The sequence below is a fragment of the Ambystoma mexicanum genome, chromosome 3q, assembly GCF_040938575.1.
Source record: "Ambystoma mexicanum isolate Mex_15411 chromosome 3q, UKY_AmexF1_1, whole genome shotgun sequence".
Lineage (NCBI taxonomy): Eukaryota > Metazoa > Chordata > Amphibia > Caudata > Ambystomatidae > Ambystoma > Ambystoma mexicanum.
In genome coordinates, this window is record NC_090926.1 from 624,389,088 (window position 1) to 624,414,066 (window position 24,979).

At 44.5% G+C, this 24,979-nt stretch overlaps 1 protein-coding gene across 2 annotated transcripts in view; it reads left to right on the forward strand.

Moving 5' to 3' along the window:
- Positions 1-24,979, forward strand: part of DNAH9 (dynein axonemal heavy chain 9) — a 1,527,051-nt gene that overhangs the window by 1,403,896 nt on the left and 98,176 nt on the right. For both annotated transcript variants that reach the window (XM_069654516.1, XM_069654515.1), the window contains exon 68: positions 18,353-18,742. In XM_069654516.1, the coding sequence (XP_069510617.1) occupies positions 18,353-18,742 (390 nt within the window). The remainder of the gene's footprint in view (positions 1-18,352; positions 18,743-24,979) is intronic.

A 24,979-nucleotide genomic window follows, 5' to 3' on the forward strand; every position in this document is an offset into this window, starting at 1 on the left:
GTTAGACCCTTCAATCACTAGCTCTAGCTCTACGACAGGGCGGCAGTCGCATAGAGTAGCAACGGGTGCTGAGGTTACAGTTACTCAGACCCTCTCTACATGCGGTTGCGATGGTCATGTTCACATCCACTGCAACATTAGATCGCCATCCCTTGTTGATACCATTTTGCAGTATTTTTTTCTAACAATACACTATGCACGCCCAATTTAATTTCAATGACATCACATTTACTCAAAATGGCTGTCAGCATTTGCTCAAGTACTGAGTACAGCATTATAGAAGAAGTATTATCTTACAGATTGACATTTGTGCACCCCCTCCTCCCCCCCCCCCCCCATGGACATGGAGTTCACACTCAAATATCTGCACTCTAGCACACACAACGTCGTACAATATATGTATGACCTCATTTTGCAGCAGTGATGGTGTGTCATAGTGAGCACTATCATGTCCACTCCTGCCTGCGGCACCAGCCGTTACTTTCTGGTTTGATACATCAGGTATATCACCACCTTCATCATACATGCTTACTGTATTGCCCAGTTCATATTGTGTGGCTGCAGGCCGGTCCCTGTGTATGGCTTGGCTGGGGCTACCTGCTGCCCCATTTTCCAGCCTGCTTGCAGCAACAGCTCCCATGTATGGGCTGCAGATAGGTTGAATGATCCTCAGTACCATTATTTTTTAAAAAAATGCGTTTGGCCCCCTAATTCAACGGACCCTGAGACAGGTTAACATGATCCTGGGAGATTACATCAATAATGCTGTCTGTCATTTTAGAACCCAGGCATCCCAGTCTCTCTGATAGTTCGAGCTCCAGCGGGTTGAGATACCTGTTTTCTCGATCTCTCAGATCGGAAAACAGTAATTTTTGAGAATTGTGTATTTCCTGATGAGTTGTGTGACCCCATTGGAGCTTGTATAACTGTAGGCGGACAAACACATGGGTGCCTGAATGGATACGTTTGGGCATCAATGACTGGAGTCTTATCTGTGGTCCTTTCAGAAGTCTCTTCCGGGATAACTTCCATGGCACCACTGCCCTGATTTACATGCAAATTACAGCAGACCTCAATCTACAGCAGACCTCAATCTCAATCTACAGCAAACCTCAATCTCATTACCTGCTGCCAATGCCCTGCCACCTCCATTCACCATTAGGGCTAGCTCTGTGGCAGCGATGTGCTTTACACGCATCCCCGACTCAATGCTAGCGTGTCACTTCAGTGTTGCTTCAGTGTCCCACACTGTTAGAATGAAGAAGAAAGAGGTTCAAAGGGCGTTTTAATTGGGCCCACAGTTACCACACTGTTTTGTCACAGGAGACCCGAGACAGGTAATATACAGCGTTCATCTCAAATAAATGGATGCCTTGGATAAAACACTTTGCTTCAATCCCCTATGGTGCTTAAATGAAAGGGAAGCATTTCAAAGGGCGTTTAAAACTGCCTTCACTCTGTGATCTTGGCGCAAGGAGTTCGCCGATCTCTGTATGTCTCATGATAAATGGATGGAGTCTTTGCTGTCTAAAGGCATGTGCAACTTGCGATAGCCTCACAATGGCCTTGCTTCACAGATCTAATATTAGAAATGTTGGATGATTTCCAGATTCAAATATGTCAGGCTCTACCCAGCTCTGGTATGCTCAGTTTACCAACATCAAAGGGAACCTGTGGGGCCAGAATTTGAGGCAGCTGCCCCCACTGGAGATATGATGGCCTTCTCCTCCTCACCAACACGGTCAGGCTGACGGATCTGGTACGGCAGGACGAGAGGTCTGCAAAACGGAGAGCCCGGAGATTGCCACTGCCACACAGCTGAGAGGAAAAGTTGAGAGGAAATCACCCAACACGTATCACGTCAAACCGACACTGTGTGTGTAGCCGCACAGCCACTTCTGACGTACACTGATGGCGGAAGCATATCAAACACCCCTTTCCTTCTGTTTGTCAGATATATAGTGTCCTCAGGACATGCACATTAATTTCAACCTCTTTTGAGCTTGGACCGGCCTGATCCATGATTTTATTTGGTGTCAATACGAACACCATATATTTATTTTAAAGATATGGCCGATATAACCCCCATATTCACCTCCATTACCCACACACAACCGACAAGTCAACCAAAATATCCTGCACATTCCATACAACAAGCTAACCTGCATGCAAAAACAGGCCTTGGCCCAATGGGCATACGAAGTCTGGAATGCCCTCTCACCCTCTATCTGTGCCGCCCATTCTGCCACCACATTCTTAAAATTCCTCAAAATGTACATCTTTCTTTACACCTCATCAGAAAGAACTCCTCTGCTGCTGCTTTTACTATCCGGATTGTCCTACCCTTGTCTGCATATAATTTGACTACTATTTCATCTCCTCCCTTTGAACATTGTAAAGCGCTCTGAGATCCTCTGGGTGTGGCCTGTGCTGCAAACCTAATTAAATAAAATGAACTGACAAAAAGTGCTCCCCTACAACGTGTTTGGATGGACACTGCTATCTCTCTCAGCGCCTCTCAAATTCTACCAGGATGTTCCACCTACATCTGCGCAGTCCGTCACAGAAATTCAAGACTGCTGATTGGTCAGAAATGAAAATGACTCCACAAGCTCCTGAAACTCCATGGGGTTTTGAGAAGCTGAAATTGATCTACACATACCCACAAGGTTTGCGGATATGTGGGGGTGGACCTTAATGTTTTGACCGAATCATGAACCCCCCCTAACAGAAATAAATGCATCTCTCTTAAGTGAGGGTCTCCATGGAATGGTCCTGGCATCGTTAAAGCCTTTAAACCTTAGTAAGGACTAATTTTTACAGCGTTGCTGTAATATTTCTAGCTATTTCATCCGCCTTCTCCGTAAAGGATGGCATCCTTTTTTCTTGCCTCAAATAACTGAAAGCGTGCACGTCTTTAGTGGCTGTTTTATATATGACCCAGCTTCGAACAGGCGGATATTTATGTTGCCAATTATTTTAAATGGATTTTCTTTATTTACCAGTTTATGGCAGTTCTGTTGGAAACACTGTTTCCCCAGACAGGTAAACAGAAGTGATTTACTGGTTCAATCTAACAGCAGCAAACAAGATATTATTTTAAGTGGAACAACATGTAGCAATTAGATTTAATTCAGAGAAATGTAAGCTGTTGTATATTGGCTCAAACCGATGAAAAGGGGAAACTGAGCTAAAGCAGACAGTCTTTATAAGGGATGTTTTGCAATAACTTCTCTTGTGGAGAAAATCCAGTTTAGAATTGTTCAAATGTTATGGTAAGAGCACCGTTCGAAATTGAACAAGGAAGATGTGGGATGTGGCTGTGTTCAGTAAATTGAGGGCATTGCTTTTAAGTCAGCTAAAAAGAACATATACAGGGTGCCAACAGGACTTTATAGAGTTCCGACTTTGTATCCGCTGAGTTTTGCGTACTATGCCCATTGTTATAATAGCAAAGTACTAAACTACAGAACCCTGCATGCAAATGCTGTTGATGACAACACCAACAATGACTGTGGATGCTGGTGATAAAATGCAAGCTGGCAACTTTCAGATCATTTACGCTGCAATAGTCTACCTATCAACCACTCCAACATATCACTCTGGAATTGCAGTGTGCAGCTGTTCACTCAGTAAAGGGCAAGTTAGGTCCGGGTATGGCTGGCGTGGCTAACCGTACTGCACCCAAAGACGACCTATCTTTGGGCTAAGCACTGTATAATTCTGCCTATTGGATGTTGTATGTGGAGCCTTTCCTCCAGAAAGTTGTTGGTGCAAGAACTTAAATGGCGGGGAGGGTAAATTGGTTATCTATATGTGGTTGTCAACCGCTTAACAAAACATGAGTTCTGAAGTTAGTCTGCACCAATTTTCCCCATGCCTCTTGTCTAGTAGTACCTGGCCTGCTGAGGCAGCATCTGGATGGTGCATGCTCAAAGTGCTTAGGTTATCAGGAATAGGGAACTAGAGTGGGGGGCAGTTGAGCATGGAACGTGGGGTGGGGTGTGGTTGCCACCCGAACATAAGTAGCAGGGTCTCGAGCAGGTAGACGGGGATTTCTGCAAGTCTACCTAATTGGGTTGATGCCTTGAGGTATGCCTGCTAACCTAAGTATTAACAAGGGGAGATGTGGCAGAGTGCCATCTGTGAGGGTCAAAAGGCTTCAGCCTTTTGATTTATACTGTAAAATTATGTGGGTAGATATGTCTCTGAAATTGGGGGTCTGCTAATCTGGCCCCCTTTCATAATGCCCTTGCTAAAAAGCATAGTGCATAAATGTCTCTCAGCTGAGCCTGTCTATTGGCACCTCTCAGCAGCTGCTTTACAGTTTGTCAACATGGCAGTCACAAAGTGATATGTGCATTGCTTACAACAGCTAATGGCACCGAAGGTCCAACCATCAGGCACTGCCTTTTAACTGTGTGCAATCCTGATATTTTATTAAGTTATATAATTGTGTGTTCCCAGAATCTGGTGGTGGAATATCTAAACATAAGCCATGTCTGGTGGTCACTGGGAATTCACAATCATATGGCTTAAACCTATTGGTGTCACACTATGACGGGGCCTTTTGTTTATCAGTGCCTGGGAACTGGGTTTCATCCAAAACAAGCATTTGGGACTAGCCTCGGTACACACTTTTGATCTCTCTGGGAAGGCATTTCACCTCCTCCAGAAGATCGAGAATCTCCCCAGGTGGTTAGCTGGAAATTACTGCTTCAAATGCAAGCCTGCTAGGACAAAGGAAAGTGCATGCTAGAGTTGTAATTAACAGATGTTCTTTGATATAAGGAACAGGGGGGAGTAGAATAGCCCAGGAGAGGAATTTCTAGCAAGGGAAGGGTTCGACCATTTTGGGATTCCTTGAACCCCAATGTCCAGCTCCCCTTCCCCACTTCATGTAGATAGTACACTCTGAGTATGACATCATCAGGAAGAAAACTCTGAAACAGCAGCAACGATTGGCCTCCTTTCAAAATGGTAGAAGGGAACCCATCAGCTATTGCACATTGCTTATTTTAAGGGGGTGAACACCTCTAGCAGAATCATGTTTTAAAGAAGGATTACACCTGGGACTTTGTTGGTATTAGATTCTGCTCCAGAGTCCTCTTCCAGAGGTGAACAAAAAGACTTCAAAGAAAAGGGCAGGCCTAGTTCTTTAACCATGCCAGAGGAACCATTAGCCCATAAGGCCTACTACAAGCGGACACTACTGAAACCCAGGAAGCTGCTCACTAAACGTGAAAGACCCTGAAGGTGGCCTCAAAGAAATGTCCTGGTGGGGAAGTGCAAATCAAGGATGTTCCCCTGGAGGCACTGGACGATTTCCCCCAGCATCCAGAAGTCATGGAACTCAAGTACATGGATCTGACTTTGACACTCACTGCTTTCCACTCTGGAGCCATCGAGCCACTGACTCGACCCTTCACCTACCTGTGGTCCAGCAATTTTCAAGCTGATCATCACTGAAGGACCGCATCAGAACAGTGGACCACTTTGAGCTTCCTTGACCAATGGGAGATACCGACTCTACCAGTGCCTGACTGTTCTTTAACTAATTCAAGCTGATCACCACTAAAGGACTTGCTTAACTGTTTCAAGCCAACTCAACCGTCTCGATGTCTATGATCTATTGGTATTGATCTGTTGCTAACAAAACAAGTAGAAGTGTCTTGACATCGACTTGCCCATTAAAATCACTTATATTTCTGGCTAGGCATTGCCGAGCCCCATGAACAAGCATTGAAGGTATTTGAAGTGGTTATCCCACCTTGCCTGCTTTAAAGGGGCTAGTGACTATTAAGACCCCACGGTCTACACTTTTTAAAGACATCTTCAGGTAACTTGACATTGCTACTTAAATGACTGCCTGTACACCCCTATCCTCTGACCCAAAGTGCCCCCTTTCATTATAAACTCTGCATATTTTGTGTCTACTCTTCTAGGTGTGAGTTATAGCTTTTTAGTTAGTGTGTTTGTATTTATAGTTTAATTAAAGTATCCTAGGAGTTGCATCCATTACACATTCCTGTACTAGTAGTAGTTGTTTCATCCAGGATGGAATAGCAGTAGATGTTGGATCAAGGTGCAGCAGCTTACTGAGGGATCATGTTGAGGAGAATGATCAAGGGATGTGGGTCAGGGTGGAAGGGCCGATCAAGGTAAGTCTCAATTGGAATCACGAGAGGGAATCGTGATAGCAGCACATGTTCCTGACCAGCCACTGTTTAGATTATTGCAACTCCCTCAATACAGTGATTTATAATCATAAAGCTGGCAATTACCTGTGTCCTAAAATGCAGCGGCCAGATTGGTAGGAGGAGTGAAGAATCAAGGAGATGTGTCAGATTGGCAAAGGACCCTTCTCTGCTTAAATATATAACACATATATCACCTTCAAGTTAGAATGAATGAATGAATGACTCACACAATATTTAGGGGTTCAGCCTCCCTTTATATTTGAAACATAATTTTATGATACAGTATATCCCAAATGGAGAACTCCGATCAGGATGCCAGAAACTCTTTGTTCTCTAAAACAGGACAATTGGAAAAAAGGGAATTCAGAGTTCTGGAACCCTTAACATGCTGAAAATGTATGATTTTCAACAGCCATGAACCCTCTCTTTAGCCACTTGCCCCTCACCTCTGCTTGTAGGCCCTATTCAGTGCCTTCAGAAGATTCGATTTGTAATCGTGCCCTACATATATGTTCTTGTCAAACGTACACTCTGACTTCATAGTAAACGTTACAGGTACTTGGACTGCTCTAACAGCATGAGGTACTACAAATCTCATACCTGACGGGGATACAGATTTCCAGATATATCTGTGGATTTTCTGGCATTCTGAAAGCTTCTCCATTTGCTGAGCTATAATCCACAGGGAAGTACTGGAGAACATCATACACTGTGCCATTTAACCTTAGGACTCTGACCTGCAAGGCAGATTTTATGGGTTATCAATAGCAGTATTACTCCGTCTAGTGCCTCAAGTACATTATTTTTATTCATCCTCATTCTCTTTCCCAAATACACAGCCACCCTCCCCACAGTTCAAGCGCTAGTGTCCACATCCAGTTTGATCACTTCGTACCATGGCTGGGTTCGTCCACCCCATTTAGGAGCCCTTTATCCCAAAATGGCACTATTGCTCCACTTCATATCATGAAAGTCGCAATTGTATTGCTGAAGCATGTACGCAAATTGCCTAGCTGACATTGTCTAAACCTATACGACTATTTGTGGTACAACCAATACTGCACATCTCATCTCTCCCTCTCTTCCCCCCAAGCCAAGCCTACCCCAACACTGCCACCTACCTTCTCGAACATCCGGCCCATGAAGCGTGTGTCAGTTGAGGCTTTTGCCGCCACTTTCTCTCCCCCCCCCCCTCCACCTTTGGCTGTCTCTCATCCTGATACAGCCCTGTCTCTGCTCTACTCTTCAATTTCTGATACGCTTGATGTTCTTGCCGCTGTCATGAGGATCCGTTTGAAGTCCAAAGCCAAGTGCAATTCCTGGTGTGACTCTGACCTAGCTACAATTAAACATGAGTCTAGGGCAGCTGAGAGGAAATGGAGGACTTCCTGTTCATCCTCTGACAAACTGGCCTGTCGCCTGTGTAGGTGCCTTTCCCCGGCTTACTACGTGTGAGAGAGAAAATAAAATAACCAACACAACCCCTGTCGTGGAAGGAGGCACTGAGACCCGGCTGCAAGAGTTCAAAGGATGGTTTATTTCTCCAGCTCGGAAATAACCCAAAAAACCCTTCCAAACATTTACATCATTACTCATATATACATCAATTAAAGTAACTCTAACAAAAAATACTAAATGGACCCGATTGGCCAGGCGGTGTGGTGCTGTAGGTGTGGGTGGCATCTCTTCCTTCTGATTGGCTGAGTGGCTGACGAGATGATGGACGTCAAATATCTTGTGCTCCACGCAGGTCAGGGTCCGGTCACTGTGGTCACTACCTAAGCTAATATGTTGCATTCGTAAAACACTAATTATCTAAACATTTTATGCTACTTTTCATATTTCTTACACAAATCACACATAGTTTTTATTGTCAGTACAATTGGGTCATTCGTGGCTTTAATTGGAGGCCTTGAACTTTATTGTGCATATAAAAAAAGAGTCAAGCTGTGTTTTACATATCTCCTAAGCTTTAGACCTATTAGTATAAGTAAAAACATATATTGTGGCAAAGTATTTAAGGTTAGTAGTGGGTGTGTTGGGTGGGTTTCGCAGCACAGGCGAGGGTCTGGCACTTGAAAGAAATACCTTACAGGGAGCGCAGGGTCAGGATGGTAATAAATTGCTCTAAATGGGGGTGGGTGTCTTGCACGTTTATGGGGGCGAACGAGCAGAAAGTGCTTAGCTCATCCTGGTTCACATGCTGGTTCTCATGCTAGCAGTGATCTCAGAGGAAGAAAACTGTATCATATTGGTTGTTGCAACTTTCTCCGGCTTCAGCGTGAGAATGGGAGCGCAGAGCTTTCCTTCGCAGGGGGAGTGCAAGGGTGGGGGCCAGCCAGCTGCCTGCACGCCTTGTGTGTGTGTCTCTGTCCTTGACTGTTGCAGTGGAAGGGGAGCTGAGCCTTGCTGTACTATCGCAGTGAGGCCTGTTTACCCAAGATGGAGTCGAAAGGGGGCACAAAAGATGGATGCCCCGTGTCCTGCTCAGTAGTCCCATCTGTGTAGCGGTTAACCGTGGTTAACTTTACATAAGGGCAAGGGGCAAACCCACTACCGGAGGCACGTGGTCCAAGCCTTGTACTGAGGAGTGTACGGCGCGAGGGGGTCTGGGGGCCACTCCCTCCCATACACCTGCTACAAAGGCAATACCGACTCTCTGTCCTCACCAAGAAGAGAGTCCACATTCAAGCTTGTGTCTCTGCGGCATCTAACAACTTGGCCGAACTCTTTAAAATCTGCAAGGAGCTGGCCAACCCTGCTGCAGTCTCTACCCCTCCTGTTGCCTCCCAGGCTCTTTGCAATGCCCTTGCCTCTCACTTCATTTAAAAAACCCAGGACATCCTGTCCACCCTCTCCACCCACACTCCTCCTCTTTCCTCTCCATCTGTGCTTGCTGACCCTCCTTTAGCCACCCTCCCACCATCCTTCTCGTCCTTTCCTCTTTTCACCCCTGACGAGGTTGCTAGACAATTCCGATCTATGAAAGCCTCTTCAAAACAGGTTCATCCCTGTTCCTCTAAAACCATCAATGACCACATTGACACCCTCGCTCCAGCCCTTGCTGATTTTTGCAACCACTCCTTTGCCTCTGGATCCTTCCCCTCCCCTCTGAAGCACTCCTTTGTGCATCCTCTTCTCAAGAAACCCACAGCTGATCCTTCTTGTCCAGCTAACTATCGCCCAATTTCCATTACTCCCTTTCTTGGCAAACTCCTGGAAAAGTTGCCCATCTCTCAGCTTAACCTTCATTCCAATTCTGTTGGATGTCTCCATGACCACCAGTCTGGCTTCAGAGCTGCCAGAAGCACGGAAACTGCTCTCCTAAACATCTGTGAAGATCTGCTCACCAACATTGACTTTAACATTCCCTCTGTCCTCATCCTCCTCAATCTCTCTTCTGCCTTCGACACGGTCAACCATACCATCCTGCTCAACCGTCTCCGTGAAAACTTGGGTATCACTGATCAGGCTCTGGCCTGGCTGACCTCTTTCCTCTCAGATCGACCCTTCAAGGTCCTTCCTTTCATCTATCTTCCTCTCTACCTGTGGTGTTCCCCAGGGGTCTAACCTCTCGCCCTGGCTTTTCAACCAATACCTGGCAACTCTCGCCCACTGCATTGCCATTTTCTGCTCAAATTTCCAGTGCTACGCTGATGACACTCAACTCATTTTCAGGCTGCCCTCTGCCACCTCCTCTCCCTCTCTCATCTCTGATTTCCTAACTGCCGTTCAAGATTGGTGTGCCGCCCATGATCTTTGTCTGAATGCCAGCAAGACAGAGATCCTCCTCATCGGCACACCTTCACCATCCTTTCCCCTCACTCTCTGGCCAGCCTCCCTTGGCCCTCCTCCTACCCCCACCTGCGAGGCTAAGAACCTCTGGGTCATCTTTGACTCCACCCTTTCCTTCTCCGCCCACATCTCTGAGGTTTCTAAAAAGTCAAATTTCCGACTGCACCTCCTCAGAGGTACTCTGCCTTTCCTCTCCTTCCCCCAGAAGCTCATGGTATCTCAAGCTTTGGTTCTCTCTAGCTTGGACTATTGTAACAGCGTCTTTCTAAATCTACCTGCCTCTACTCTCCACCCTCTGCAACTAATCCAGAACAGGACTGCAAGACTTGTCCTTGGCCTCAAGCCCTGGGATCGTATCTCTCCAGCTCTGAAATCTCTTCACTGGCTTCCAGTGGATGCAAGGATTAAATTTAAAACCCTCTGCATTGTCCACAAGGCTTTCTGGGGCGTGGGTCCAAAATACCTTCAGCTATCCCTCGGCAAATACCTCCCATCTCGAGCTCTTCACTCCTCTACCTCCAACTCACTCAGGGTCAGTCGTTTTTCTAAGAAACGAGCTGGGGGTAGATCTCCGTCTTCGGCTGGGGCCTCCCTCTGGAACAGCCACCCTGCCACTCTAAAACTTGACGAGAACCATCTCTGGTTCCGGAAGCACTTCAAGACCTTCCTCTTTTCTTCTGCCTTCGCTCCCCCTCTCCCCTGCTGATCTGCTCTCTCTTGGCACTGTGCACCTGGCCACCCTCTGTCTTTTGGGCTGAGGTACCTGCACATCCTGTCACCCTCCCGCACTGCCTCCGGGCCACCCCTTGCACTGGGGTCTGTATCTGTACCCATACAGTCCCCCCTTTTTCTTCCTGCACTTATCGGACCTACCCTGTCTGCTGCCTTAAATTGCTGGCTGCATTACGACTGTTTTTTGCCTTTATCATTTATTTATTGTTATTTATCTGTTTCTCCTCTGCTTCGCACTTTCCACCTCTCCCCCCTTCCATGCACTTTTCCCCGCCCCCTCTCCCATGCACTTGCGTGTTCTCAATGTCACTGGGCCTAGTAAGATCACTGTTTTGTTCTCCCCTGTTCCCCTCCCTTGCCTTGTCGCGCTCTGAAACACTTGTGTACGAGTGCGATAGAAATAAAATATCAATCAATCAATCAATCAGAGTCCATTTCTGACATCCACACTCCTGTCTATTACAAATGTTCCTACACAACCTGTAGCCTCCATTTTGTACTCTGCTTCGTTCTTCATAGGAAGCATGCTACCCACATATTTGTACTTAGTTTGATTAACAACAAAAAATATACATTACCGAAAAAAAAGGTATGAACTGCTTCATTTAAATAATATTTTCAGGTTTATAGCCAAAGTGAAATTCGTGTTCTTACATTTAATAGCCCAAATGTCCAACTGCAAAATCTAGTAACTCTTTGTTTGAGTTTGCAACATCATTTCATTAACTTATCTTCATATATGGCCCACTTCCTTCTGTCAGCATTAACATGAACGTGCATTCTTCTCCCTCAGGGTTTAATATCTTTCTCCTCTCCACCCTTTCACTGCTGGACCTTTGCAATGTCCAAGATCTGGCCAAGGTCATCAGAAATCAGTAGACACGATGATTCACTCACCAAGACTGTTTGACCTCCACTCTCAATTTTCACCTTGCGTCTTTACTGTGTGCCCCTCCTCCTGTCTCTTTCTCTCTCCCTACCTCTTTCTCTCGCTCTTTTTCTTTATCTCCAACTCCTTTTCCAGAGCCAACGGTTTCCCTGCGCCCTTTCATCTCCTCCTCATATCTTGCCACGTCACCTTATTACACTATGAAAAACCCAGGGCTCAAGTCGAGGGTACATGCGGGAGGACGGAGTACACCCACTTTTTTCAGAGGGTGGACTCAGTCCCCCCCAGCTAAAATGAGAAACTTCTAATGTTCTCTTTGAATTTATGAATTAAATCCTCAGGAAACCGCAGTTATCAGATTTGCAGGTCGGACACTTCACCACTGCACTATATAACCTGATGAAAAATAACAAACAACTAAAGGTGAAATGTCTCATTTCACTACAGCAAGTTCCACGGAAAACATTTATATTGTTCTTGGAGTTTAAAACTTGCACATCATTTATCGTTTGCAAAAACACTATGTGTGTGTGTGTTGATTTTCTGAAAGGCAAATGCCATTCGTCCTGTGCAATTTGGGTGCTTATGCAAAGCCAATTTAATGAAATGTGCATGATTCACCTTGATATGCTAATTTCTGGTGATGTCACATGCCATTACGTTTGGTCATGAGTCCCCCCACTTTAATATTTAGGACTTGACCCATGGAAAAACCATTGTTACTCCCTTGGCATCAGCTACAATGTGCCATTTCTATAGTCTGTGGTCCATGAATGGGGCCTATTAATATTTTAAGTGGGAACACCTGAGGCTTGATGAGAGGATCTATGTGAAAATACTCATCCCAAAAGCACGAGTCTCAAAACTGCGAAGCTTACTTCTTCGCAAAACTCAAATGCTTTTTTTGACATTTGTCACCCACTTTTCTTTTAATGTAAGTGGGGGACAACACTGCAACCCTCAAAGCTCATAATGCCGAACTAGGGTAGGAGGGGACCACCCCCACAACCCCCACACCCCTTGTTCGTGATTGTGTGGTATTCAACATTTTCTACTATGCCGAATGTGCACAAAACGTGCATTCAGCATTTATTTTTTGTTATTTTGAGCCAGTCTCGGATGAAGATATGCCCTTTTGATTGGTGCACTGCCTATCCTCCCTTTTCTCTCATCTGTGTACTGCAGAGTGGCAATGGGGTAACATTGGCCATGGTTCCACGTTTGGAGGTTTCAAAAGGCATATCATCCATTATTGGGTCATGCAGAACTGTCTCTTCACTCCCCTGACGTTTGTTTATTTGTTTATTTATTTATAGCAATTCTTGATTGATACATTGCAATGCTGCCTCCCTGTGTGCCTGTGCTGGAGTCCTTACAGTGCCAAAGGTAATTGGATCAATGTCTGTGAGCTAGCTCCCTAACTCTGGCAGGCAAGCTAGGGGTTTGCATATAGGTTCATGGAATGATTGCACCTAGGCTCCATCTCCCTCTAATAGCAGTTTGTGATCCTGACACGCCTACTGCCAGAGCACCCTCTTCCCTCCCACATAGTCCTGGGGCCTCACGACCTGAGCTTATAGGTAGGCCAAGGGGAGCAGAGCGGATCTAGGGAATCCCCCATTTACCAATTCTGTGGGCTGCATCGCTTAGTGGGTGGCTACGCAATGGGGAGTCATCGCCGTAGCTTATTGCAGCTAGATCCTCCCTTCACATCCATCATTCCTCTCTTAGGGAGCATAGCGTGCTGTTTACTATACACAAATGATTCTTCATGGTGAGCTCATTAGCATACATGTCAACATGACCCCTTATATCTGGGAGATGGTAGCCCATTCCCATTCCTATTTTCTCTTTGCATTCTGGGATTTGGGGTCATGAATTTCTCCATTATAAATCCATGACTACTAGTGCCAGAATACAAAGAAGAACACCGGACCGGATCAGCATCAGCCGTATGGAATGGGGCCTGTTGGCATGTAGGCATTAGCCATAAATCCCCATCAGTGACCGATTTAGGGGACTGTGCTAAATAGATGCTGCCCATTTAAAAAATAGGAATCCGTTCATGAATGCTATAGATTGCTTTGCATGTGCGTGTAAATGTATTTTCCTGCAGTCTCTTAGTGTCTTGTTTCATTCTGTCATTCAGAAAAATGATAATTGTTTCCATGAGTGAGAGCTGCGCATTTAACTCAGGCGCTCACACAATACGAAAAGCCGAGTCTGAAACATTGCTAATACTCCTGCGACTGCCTAAGAGAGTGACTCACTAGTAGACATTAAAATGTTTGCTTTATGTCACTGATGTCACAGAAAGGCAGGCGACAATTGACATCAGTAACCCTACTAGCGGTGGTGACTCATACTTTCTGAATACTTACTTTTGCCATGTGTTCAAGCTGCTGGTTGACGACTGCACTTAAAATGAAAGGTTTTTGGTTAGTGTCGTTGAATTTAGTTACTAACTGTTCCCAAGTGTGACATTCCAAGGTGTCCACGTCCTGTCACAGTTTGATTGCTGTGTCCCTCTGCCATCTGATCAGCGTTTAAGAAAATGCCAGAGAATCGCTTGTGCAGAAAAATGTACTCAATGGTGCAGTCTGAAGGGTCATATAGAGCAAAACTCACAGAACTATACCTGCATGGGAGCACAACTGCATAGCAGTGACAACCCAGAGCATTCGTCCCCAACTGCCTCATGGCAATAACAGAAAGGCGTGACAACACCTGATGGGAAAAAAGAGGCTGCAGGTTTTAGTAACTTACTCCAAGTTACTTTGCAGGTGATCAATACACAATCAGCAATAATGATTCAGATGAAATGATTGCTAATTATCAGCACTGGCGCTTAATTTATTGCTTCCAGGTGAAGGGTTCACTTTCGGGTAAATTTGTTCTGGGAGAACTGGTCACTGCCCAATGGATTAATTCCAGGGTACCTACATGTTCGTATGGCCTGGTCTACCCCATTTTCAGTTAGTGCTTAGACTGCCCTCTCTTCTGGTGATCAGGTGCAGTCGCATTCATCCTGAGGCCAGGCATCATGGCTCTGCCCCAAGGTATGTGGGTCCAGCCTTTCTCATCTTGTTGCAGTGACTGCTTCTTATGTAAAGATCACCATAGAACTCCTCGTCGTCCTTCCCCAGCTGCGACCTCTGAGGGAAACGACACGTTGGTCATGAATTAGAACACAATATCATTCAATATGCAGGGACTGGGCCTGGGAAGGGTCCTGAAGCTCTGGCCTGCTAAAGAGGCTAGGTGAAGCCCCACTACCCCCTTAAAAGAGGACCTCCTTTGTCCACCCTCTTCCTGTGACCCGACTAGAACGGAAGGGGCTTTGGAGGTGTGATAGAAGGCGAGTAGGGACTGCTGCCTGGGGGTCCCTGCTAAGGTGCCCATCCCCTAGTGTTCATCCAGCTGGAGAACCAGAATTTCTGCAGATCCACCAACTAATTGTCTAAGAAAGGGTGCACCTTTTCTGCACTAATCTGTACTCTGTGCCGGTAACCCTCTTATAGGGTATGGCCGTGTACTTCTTAATGTACCCTTAATAGTCTCTCCTTTTAATTGTATCCATATAATGTACCCTATCAGTTCATGCCCTTTTTGCACCACAGTCTGTTGCGTCATCACTCAGTTCGTACTATATAAAACCAGCAAAAACCAGCACATACCTATAAATGCCGGCTGCCCAACAATAGCTCCAGCACCAATTTAAGTGGCTATAATCAACCTACTGAATGCCTTGCAAGGAACACCAAGATGCTAGCTGCTTTGCCTTTCTGCCTAATTTTTACTCGGACTTTAAATATACTGGGGATGGCATAAGAGTACTCACCCATCCTTTCTGCTGATTAACCTGTTTGCAGCAACGCTGCCTAAGTAACATAGGGCCTCATTACAACTGTGGCGGCCACGGAATGAACGGTGCCGGTAGGGGAAAGGCACTGTTTATTCCGGGCCGCTACCGTTTATTCCGGGCCGTCACATTAAGAGTTCTGTAGCGGGTCCCGCTCTCTATGCCTGGCCAGTCCAGACGTTCAGTGCGGAACTCGCTAGTAGACCAGGATGCTAACAACGGGCCCGTTATTAATGGGTCCTTAAAGATTCCCATTTGAGTCCTATGGGGGCTCAAATGGGAATCTACAAACACTCCAGAGGCATAATACGGCTATATAGTGCCTGGTGCAAGATCATATTAAGGCCTGCCTTCCTTTTTATAAAATCAAGGTGTAAAATATGGTCATGACCTAAGGTCAATGGGCCTGTGCCGTGCTTTCTCCCATTCCCAACCAACACAAGCCGAAGTCTTGAGGACTGGGGTGTTGTCTTCCCGTGCCCCCTTTCCAGGTACTGCTGCCCATTGTGTTATGCTACCTTGGTTGTGGAGGCAAAGACGCTCAATCTACGGTCCCTTTGAGGGACTGCTTTTTACTTGCCTGCTCCTCCGGGGCTTTAGACGCCGTACCTGTATTTGTTTCTGGTGCAGGATTCAATCTACAGACACTGCCACCTTTAACCCGCCCACAGGCCACGGACTGCATCTCCCATCATTTCCTGGGCTAAACCCAGGCGAAGTCCGGCTAAATCGGGGCATAGCTGTCTGCAGCTGCGACAGATGGGAGCTGTTTATTTCAAATACGCCGGATGTTTCTATGGCAGCACACCCAGCATTTCTATTTGCTGGTCATTACTTGTTTACCACCGTAGGGCTCACACCAGTATTCCACTTTTTAGCTGACTGTTTTGTTTTGCATGGCATCAATTGTATGTCGCTTGCATTTTCTGCCTTTCCTTCTGACAGTTGTTCTTATTCTGCTCCTTCTTGGAACTACTCTAACCTAATGTATCCTCCTTGCTCTTCTCATTTGCCTTCTATTGAGTTGGCTCTGTGGAATGCCCGATATATTTGCAATAAGTCTGCTTCTGTCTTAGATTTATTCTTTCGTTTGAATTTACAGTTGCTTTGTATTACTGAGACTTGGATTACTTCATTTAATACTGCCACTATTGCTTCTTTCTCTACGTCTCTTGCTTCTTTTTGTCATATTCAGAGCCCATCTGCTCTTGGTGGGTCATTGGTATTCTTACACGTTCTTCTTTTGTACTTGCACCTATGGTTTTGACTCTTCCAGTTTTTTCTTCATTTGAATTTTTGTTTTTCATTCTCCAAGCCTTATTCTTTCTTTCTTACTTGTATGTTGTCCTCCTGGTTCGGTTGGGTCCTTTTGTGAAGATATTGATGAAATGCCTTCTTTTATTCTCCCTTCTACTTTTCCATTTGTTTTTCTTGGAGATTTCAATCTTCATGTGTCTTCTGTTCATGCAGCTCTTCCGTTTCTTGCTATTCTTGATTCTTATTTTCTGTCTCCCCTTTCTACTCCTCCTTCTCATGTGTCTGGTTCTTGCTTAGATCTTCTCTTCACTTCTTCTCTTTCTTTATCTTCCATTTCTGCACTCCCCGTCTATCTTCTCATTATCCTCTTGACTTTAATTTTTTCCATATTTGCCTGCATCTGAATCCTTTTCTTCAGTGGCATTGCCATGTGTCAGGCATGACTTACAAGCTTTCAATACTCCTTTATTTGTTTCTCTGTGTATTGCTGCTCTTCCCTCTCACTCTTCATTTGCTGTTCTTTCAGCTGTTGATGCTGCTTCCACTCTGTCGTCTTCTTTCTTCTTCCTTGGACTCTCTCCACACAGCTATGACATTTCATCCTTCCTGCAAGCCCCCTCAACCTTGCTTTACTTCTAATCTTCTACTTATGCAGCATATATTGTCTCACCTTGAAAGGCACTGGGGCCAGGCCAGGTCTGATTTGGATCATGTGTCTTTTTCTCCCTACCACGCACTGTATGAAGAAGTTTTGTTTTCAGCTAAACACTCATATTTTTCTGATCTTTTGCAGACTCGATCAACCCATCATAGATGATTATTTCAAACTCTATCAGGCCTTCTTTCTCCTCCCACTCCTGATTACTCACATACTTCTACTTTGACTGCTACTGATCTTGCTCTCTACTTTGCCTCAAAGGTGGCCTCCCTTCAGACAGCCATTTAGTCTTCCACTTCTCCTACACCTACTGTTTCCTCTGTCTTGTGTTCTAATACTACTGTTTCTTCTTTTCTCCAGTTTCTAATGGCAAGCCTTCTCTTTTGCTACCTCGAGCCCACCCCACTGCTTCTCATGCTGATCCTATTCCTTCATTGCTTATTCCTAAAGTCTATCCTTGTCTTGTTTCTTAGCTTGCTTCTCTTTTCAACATTTGTCTTTCAACTTCGATTTTTCCTTCTTTGTTCAAGAAATGCCTCCGTTCTACCCATTCCTTAGATCCTTCCTCTCCTCCTAATTTTTATCCTATTTCTCTTCTGCCGAATTCCTCTAAACTACTTGAATGCTTAGCCTATTCTCAAGTTTGTACTTTTGTCTCCAGCAGCTCCATTCTTCCTCGCTTTCAGTCGGGTTTCCGGTCTTTTACAGTTGCGGCCTTCCTGCACATTTTAAATACACTCGTTTGTCATTTTTGTAATATGCCTGTGCAAAAGGAACTCTGTTTAAATGTAACATTTGCTTCCCTGTAGTTTTAGGAGGTTTACACATTGTTATTTGATTGCATATGGTAGAGGCAATAGGAATGGCAGGTGGCCTTTTCATGGATGCATGTGTATGCCCTGTATGCTATCTGCAAAGTATAACACAACCTGCTCTTTTTACTGTGCACATAACAACAGGGCGAACTTACCATGACCAGCGACATGGAGAACTTGCAAAATGCCATATTCCTGGACACCGTCCCCGAGTCGTGGACGAAGAGGGCATATCCATCTATGTCTGGGCTTGCCGGCTGGTTTGTCGATCTACTCGCTCGAATAAAAGAACTTGAGACCTGGACTGGAGATTTTGCCCTGCCTTCAGCCGTCTGGTTAGCAGGCTTCTTCAACCCCCAGTCATTCCTCACCGCCATTATGCAGTCCATGGCTCGCAAGAACGAGTGGCCATTGGATAAAATGACCCTGCAGTGTGACGTGACAAAGAAGAACCGTGAGGATTTCAGCAGCCCACCCCGCGAAGGTGCATACGTTCATGGCTTGTACATGGAAGGAGCACGTTGGGATACACAGGTACCCATTTTAGACTATTTCTTATTTTACCAACATGTACATGTATTGACACATTGTTTTCGTAATAAGTCTATTAGCTCAAGTAATTATTGTCGAGTATCCTTTACTTTAATGTCTCTTTATGAGCACATCAGACATAATGATAAGTATTTCTTTTAATGGAATGTTTTTCCCCCCACAATTACGTTTTTTGTAAAAATAACATTTCATCAGCATATTTGATATGATATGATGTGGCATTTATAACTTATTTCTGACTGAAGATCCTTGAGGGAAGGAAATGAACAATTATTTTCCCTTTACTTTCTACTTTTAACTAGAAGCATTTCAATCACTCATGAAGTGCACATTATCTGGGAGATGCCTAGTTTGTGTTTTATTTATTTACTAGGGTTTATATAACAGTTTAAACAAAACGCTACACAATAAACTTTACATAAACGGTAACATAATATGTGATAACAAATCGCATTGATCCAGAGGAGGTTTCATTTACACTCAGGAAGTGGCGTGATGATGCACTTTTATTAAGGAGTGAAAAGATGAAAGAACTGAAGAGGTGCGTACCGAAAAAGGAAGAGCATTCTAGAAATTGAGTGCAGGAAACACATAGAACGACATCGAGATTGTGCACAGCAGAAACAAAGAGCCCTGAGTAAAGCATACAATTGGGAGAATAGACCAGCACTAGTAAAGAAAGATAAGAGGGCACAGGATCCTAGGTGCATTTAAAAGCAATGCATACATGATGAAGCTGGAGCCGGTCTTGAATGGAAAGGCATCAATGTGCAGCAGAAAACGGAGAGAGGTAGAATAGTAGCATTAACCTCAGGTTGAAGAGGAGCAAAGGATAGGTAGGAAGGCTAATAAGGAGAAAAATCGTGAAGTTGTGAGAAGACCAAAGTTAGATAAAGAGTTCCACGAAGCAGAAACGGTAAGGAGAGATTTTATAAAGACCCACACTAATTAATGTGCAACAGAACCCATTTAGAAACAATATTATGTTTATTTGCATTTCATTTTTATAACACTTAGGCATATTAAACAACGCTGTGGGTCTGCGGGTTTCCTATTTTTAGACTAGAGAAATGGGAGGTCACCCACCAAATGTAGTCAGAAAGGCAGCGACCCCAAGTGGGATCAATACTGAACAACAAGAAGGGGAGAAGAGGGAGCTGCCAATTTGATATAGAGTCATCAATGTCTCGGATGTTGTCTCAATTGAGGAATCAAATGCAAGGAAACAATACATGTAGGGTATCTGGGAAAATCAATTTCTTTTAGTAGAATAAATATTGTAAAGAAATGTTTTGACAAAACGAACAAGAAATAACTGAGGTGCACATACAATTGCGCATCACAACATTAAATGAAAAGAAAGTATGACATTGTACACAAAAAATAAGCATGTGCTATTGGTATAAGCAAAAAGCAAAAGACAAAAAACAAACCAGGGCCTTCCCTGTAATCAGGAAACACAATTGTACCAATAGTGTGCAGAACCAATGCGTCTCTTATTTTAGGACACAACTTGCAGCAAATACATTACTTTCTTTAACACATACATACCTTATTCATTCCTACATATAAAAAACAAGTTTCTTATGCCACTAAGTTGCCCTTTTTACACATTTTCTGCAGATTTCCTTACCCTATATACCCAACATGTTTCATTCCTTCTATACTGAGTAAATCATGGAACGTCATCAGGAGCTACCACCCGTTTGTCAATCTAGTGATGAGAGACCATGCTTAGTGACATAACAGAACTCTATTTGGTAATATTACATACATGTTTTGTACATATGTCTTTGTCTGTGTTGCATACATTTGAACTGTATAATCTGCACAATAGTGGCACATTTCATTCCAATCCACTTGTTCTTAATGACGCTAGCTTCTCAAGAGTCTTGAGCCTTCACATCTAGTGCTCACTGTGGGCTTTCCTGCATTCTGCTTCTACATTGAACGGAGTTATTTAGTCTGCATATATTTTCTCAGCTTCCAGTCTGTTTCGCCTTGTAAGTATTTTCACATTCCGGGCTTAACACGGACCTCCGCTTATAATTATAGATATAGATTCTCGTCTCAATGTAGACCATATGATCATAGTGCCTCCCTTTTTTCGGCACGCAAATCATCCCATGAGGCTGTATTCAATATAATATAATGCAATTATAATTGAGGTAGGAATCAAAAATGATGATGCCAAGACTACAAGGAGAAGACAAAAGAGAGAGTGACTCATGCTAGAAAGAGCTCAGGGAACAATAATAAGGGGAGGAAGCATAGAAGAAAAGAATCTCAGTTTTAGAAACATTATAATGAATAAACTGGGTAAGAGTTCACAGCTTGACAAATGATAGAGTGAGAAGAATGAAGTTGAACAGAAAGGTGGGAAAAGGAGAAAGAGATCTATATCCAGCCAGAAACCCTTAGTCTGCATTTGGTCATTGTTTACGGATGACTCCCTTCCCCTGATTTCATTTCCACTTCCTTGAAGAGCACCATAGCTTTGCCACAGTGTTCACAAATCAGAGGGTCTGTCTCCCTTCCCCAGATTTCTCTTCCTTTGCACAGTCAACTCGGTTCACTCTTCTCTCCGGTACTGTGACTATGAAGAAGAGCAACAAGTGTCCTTCTTATATGGGTGCGAGTCCCAGACTCGCCCGGTTTCAACAGTACTCTTTCTAGGTCAACTTGGTGTACTCTCCTGTCAAGTTCTATCTATTGCACAGCCAACCTGGTTCACCATTCAACTATGTACTGTGACAGTGAGGATGAGCAACTGATGTATTTGTGTTATGAGTGAGTGTCCCAGACTTGCCTATCTTCGGTAATTCTCCTATTAGGTAGGCTTGGTTTACTCTGCTGCCAAGCACTACCATATATTATCCTAGGTGTGAACGTTTCTTCAATATTACTTTCAGGGTCCCAGACCCTCAGCTCTGGGTATTTCTCCCCTTCTCTGCTTGCCACAACTTCCTCTTACTCTCAAGGCCCCAGACCCTTAGCTCTGGGTATTTCTCCCCCTTCTCTGCTTGCCACAACTTCCTCTTACTCTCAAGGCCCCAGACCCTTAGCTCTGGGTATTTCTCCTCCATCTCTGCTTGCCATCACTTCCTCTTAATTTCAGGGTCCCAGACCTTAGGTTCAGGGTAGTTCTCCCCCTTCTCTGCTCGACTCCACCTTCTCTAGTTCCCAGCGTCTTTTTGCCCCTCTGTGTGCCCGTTTTCCTAGTTTGCGAGAGCGTTCACCTTCTCCCAACTTCCTCCATCAGCCGCAGCACTCTTAATGCTTGAGGAGGCTTTGTTTAGTATGTGACAGCTCTGCAGCACTGACCTTCCTTCTGGGAGCCGTCACACTTCTCAAACTTCAGGACCGCATGTTGCCGGAGTTCACCAGCCTGCCGTCCCTTCCTCTGTCTCAGGACAGCCTCTCAGCTTCTTCCTGTGCATCCCGACTTTCTCCCTGTCTCCGGCAGACACAGTGCCCTTCCTGGTGGCTCCTTCCAGGAGGACTGCGCGCATCTTATTCATCTTGATACATTTTCCTAAGGTGTCATGGCTGTTCCTTTTCGTCTTTGTACTATTTATGGGAGGACAAAGTTCTTCTTTGCTCACATACATAGAAGCATGAGGGATTCCAGCTTTCTGAAGAGGGTAAGAGGGTGAGGAAGCCCGGACAGGGGGAGGCATATACTGTGTTTCTCCTTGGTTTTTCATCCCTCACCCCATGAGGGTTTTCCCTCCCTATGTGATCCTCCCACGAGGCACCACTTACAGGTAGATTATTCGACTGTGGACGCACTACCCTGGCCATAGGAGAATGGTTTTCCCCCAAGGGAGAAGGGATGTCATCCAGGGATTTGTCAAAGATGGGAGGCAGGGATTAATCAAGATAATCTTTTTAAGAACAAGAACATTGGTAACATGCTTAAAAGAAGTAACAACAATACCAGTGGAAAGCGAGGAATTAAAAAGCAAAGTCAAATAGGAGAAGATGTAAGGTTGTAACAGATGAATTAGAGCCATTGACATAGGAGTCAGTGGAGAAGCAGTGGATTCACGAGTTAACGCAAGATATGGACTGAGGTTTTTTTTTAAAAAAAGAGATGGAAACCGGAAAAAGAAATAAGAGATGAAGGAGAAGATGAACAAGGGGAAGCTGGAGGGAAAAAGTGGAAAAAATATTGTCTATTTTTAAAAATAAATAGGCAGCATAGACAGATGTAGAAAGGGAAGGGTTCAGGAGTACATAGAGCCGCACAATTATTAAGAAGGGAGAAAAAGCAATGTGGATGAGGTGACAGAGTGGAACTAAGAGATTAATAGTAAAATTGTTAAGTACAAAATAGGACTAGGTCATAAGAATTATAAAGGGAAGGAAGTGCAGCTAGATCAGAAGCAAAGGTGTGTGAAGGCCAAGAGTGAGGCCAAAGGTATTTAAACCAGTTGGGGCACTATCTACAAATTATTCCCCTCTCCATCACTGCTTTTAAAAATCTGCCCACCATATTTTATCATTGCAGAGATGACCATAAAGCGTTCAACAGTTCCATGTCAGGTGCTGAAGTCACGGCTATTCACTACTGGAAAATGCATTTGAATTCTAGGCCTCTGATTAATCAGTGTGAAAGATTCATTTTCTATTATCGAAGAGCCACAAACCTTAGGTTTATAGTAACACATGAGTTCCCCTATTTAACATGCCTAACTTTAGCTTGCATCTGAAGCATTGACATATATGGTCTTTCAAGCGTGTGTGCAAAGGTAATGAGTTAAATGCATCTGCTAACCTGCTCATTACCTTAATCATTAAGGTGAACAACCATTTAAGCTGCAAAAGTGTCTTTCTGAAAGGTAATGGGTAATTGTAGCTGTTGAGCAGGTGTTGGTGTTATAAAAACATTTCACCCAAGTGGGCCATCAGGCCCTTGATTTCTAATCAATAGAACATCCCAGCACCCTGCTGTGAAGTTTCTTTTTTCATAATACATTTTTTCTTCATAAAATGAGCACTATTACATTTATTGGGATGATTTATAGAACATCGTCATATATACAAGTTGTAAGATTAAAATATAGTAATGCGGAACATGCCTTTCTATTGAAAGCAAAAACCTTTGGCTTTGGCAATGCGTGTCCCTCTAACCGTTTGGTGTGCTAGCAGGGCTTTCATAATAGCGTTCAAAGTTCCTAACTGGACCCATATTCCCAACTTGGCCCTTATCGAGTCCTGGATTTTAGTCAACATCTCTTAGCATTCGGGAATTTGTGGAGATATACGGCAAGTAATAGAAAGAAATTGGCCGCTTGCTGAAACCTGCTCTGTTAGAAGGTGACCTTCATGACATGGGGGCCAGTCTGCAGATGTCTACCTCTTGTAGATGAGCAGCAGCGATTCGCCCGAACAGTCCTCTGCTGCCGGCCGTCTGCAGCCTGGCTATCGGCTTAGAGGCGGATCAAAGTGTGCCATCCAGCGCTCTATCATTTCACTTTAGTTCCGCGCCTCGCATGGGAGAAGCCTTTTATTTCTGCAGCAACCCTTTGAAGCATCCTCTGATGCAACCTTGAATGTTGCCCTCTATTAAATGTAGTTCTTGTTTGCTTTGGAAGAAAAAGCGAATCTTCTACAAAGAGCAGTAAATCAGTTAAGTAGCGTATTTAATCTAGACCTTGCAACGTAAATCAAATCCATTTCGAGAAGTGTTAAGCTTCTAATCTCCCTCCTTCAAAACAGCACCAAGGATGGCAAATTAGTACTCGGCCTGATGAAATAATTGTCCTTTGATTTGGAGCTTTTCTGATAGGCCTCCCTTAGGACAGGGGAATGTTGCAGCCATTAAGTGGCCTCACAAAGAGATACATGTGAACGTAAAGGAACTGAAAAAAGCAATGATCATTGATGAGAGAACCTTAGCAGCAGGCAGGAAGGCGTTTAAGATTGGTTTGCAAGTCACGATTCCCAAAGTCATTCCTCATCTAGGATAACAGCAGCCACAGTGCAGCGGCACCCACCACGAATTTGAAACAGTGCGTGTCCATAGTGGGTGACAGGCACTGACCCCATTCATTATGGAGGAGCCAAGAAAAGCAAGCCAGTCTGTTGAAAACAGAGCCCCCAGCAGCTGAAACAAGCAGCTGAGAACATTCTCCTAGGGCTGCCTTTCTATGGTAGCGAAACATGGTTTTCCTTTTACAGTACATTACGCCAGTCGCTGATGAACAATGGTCC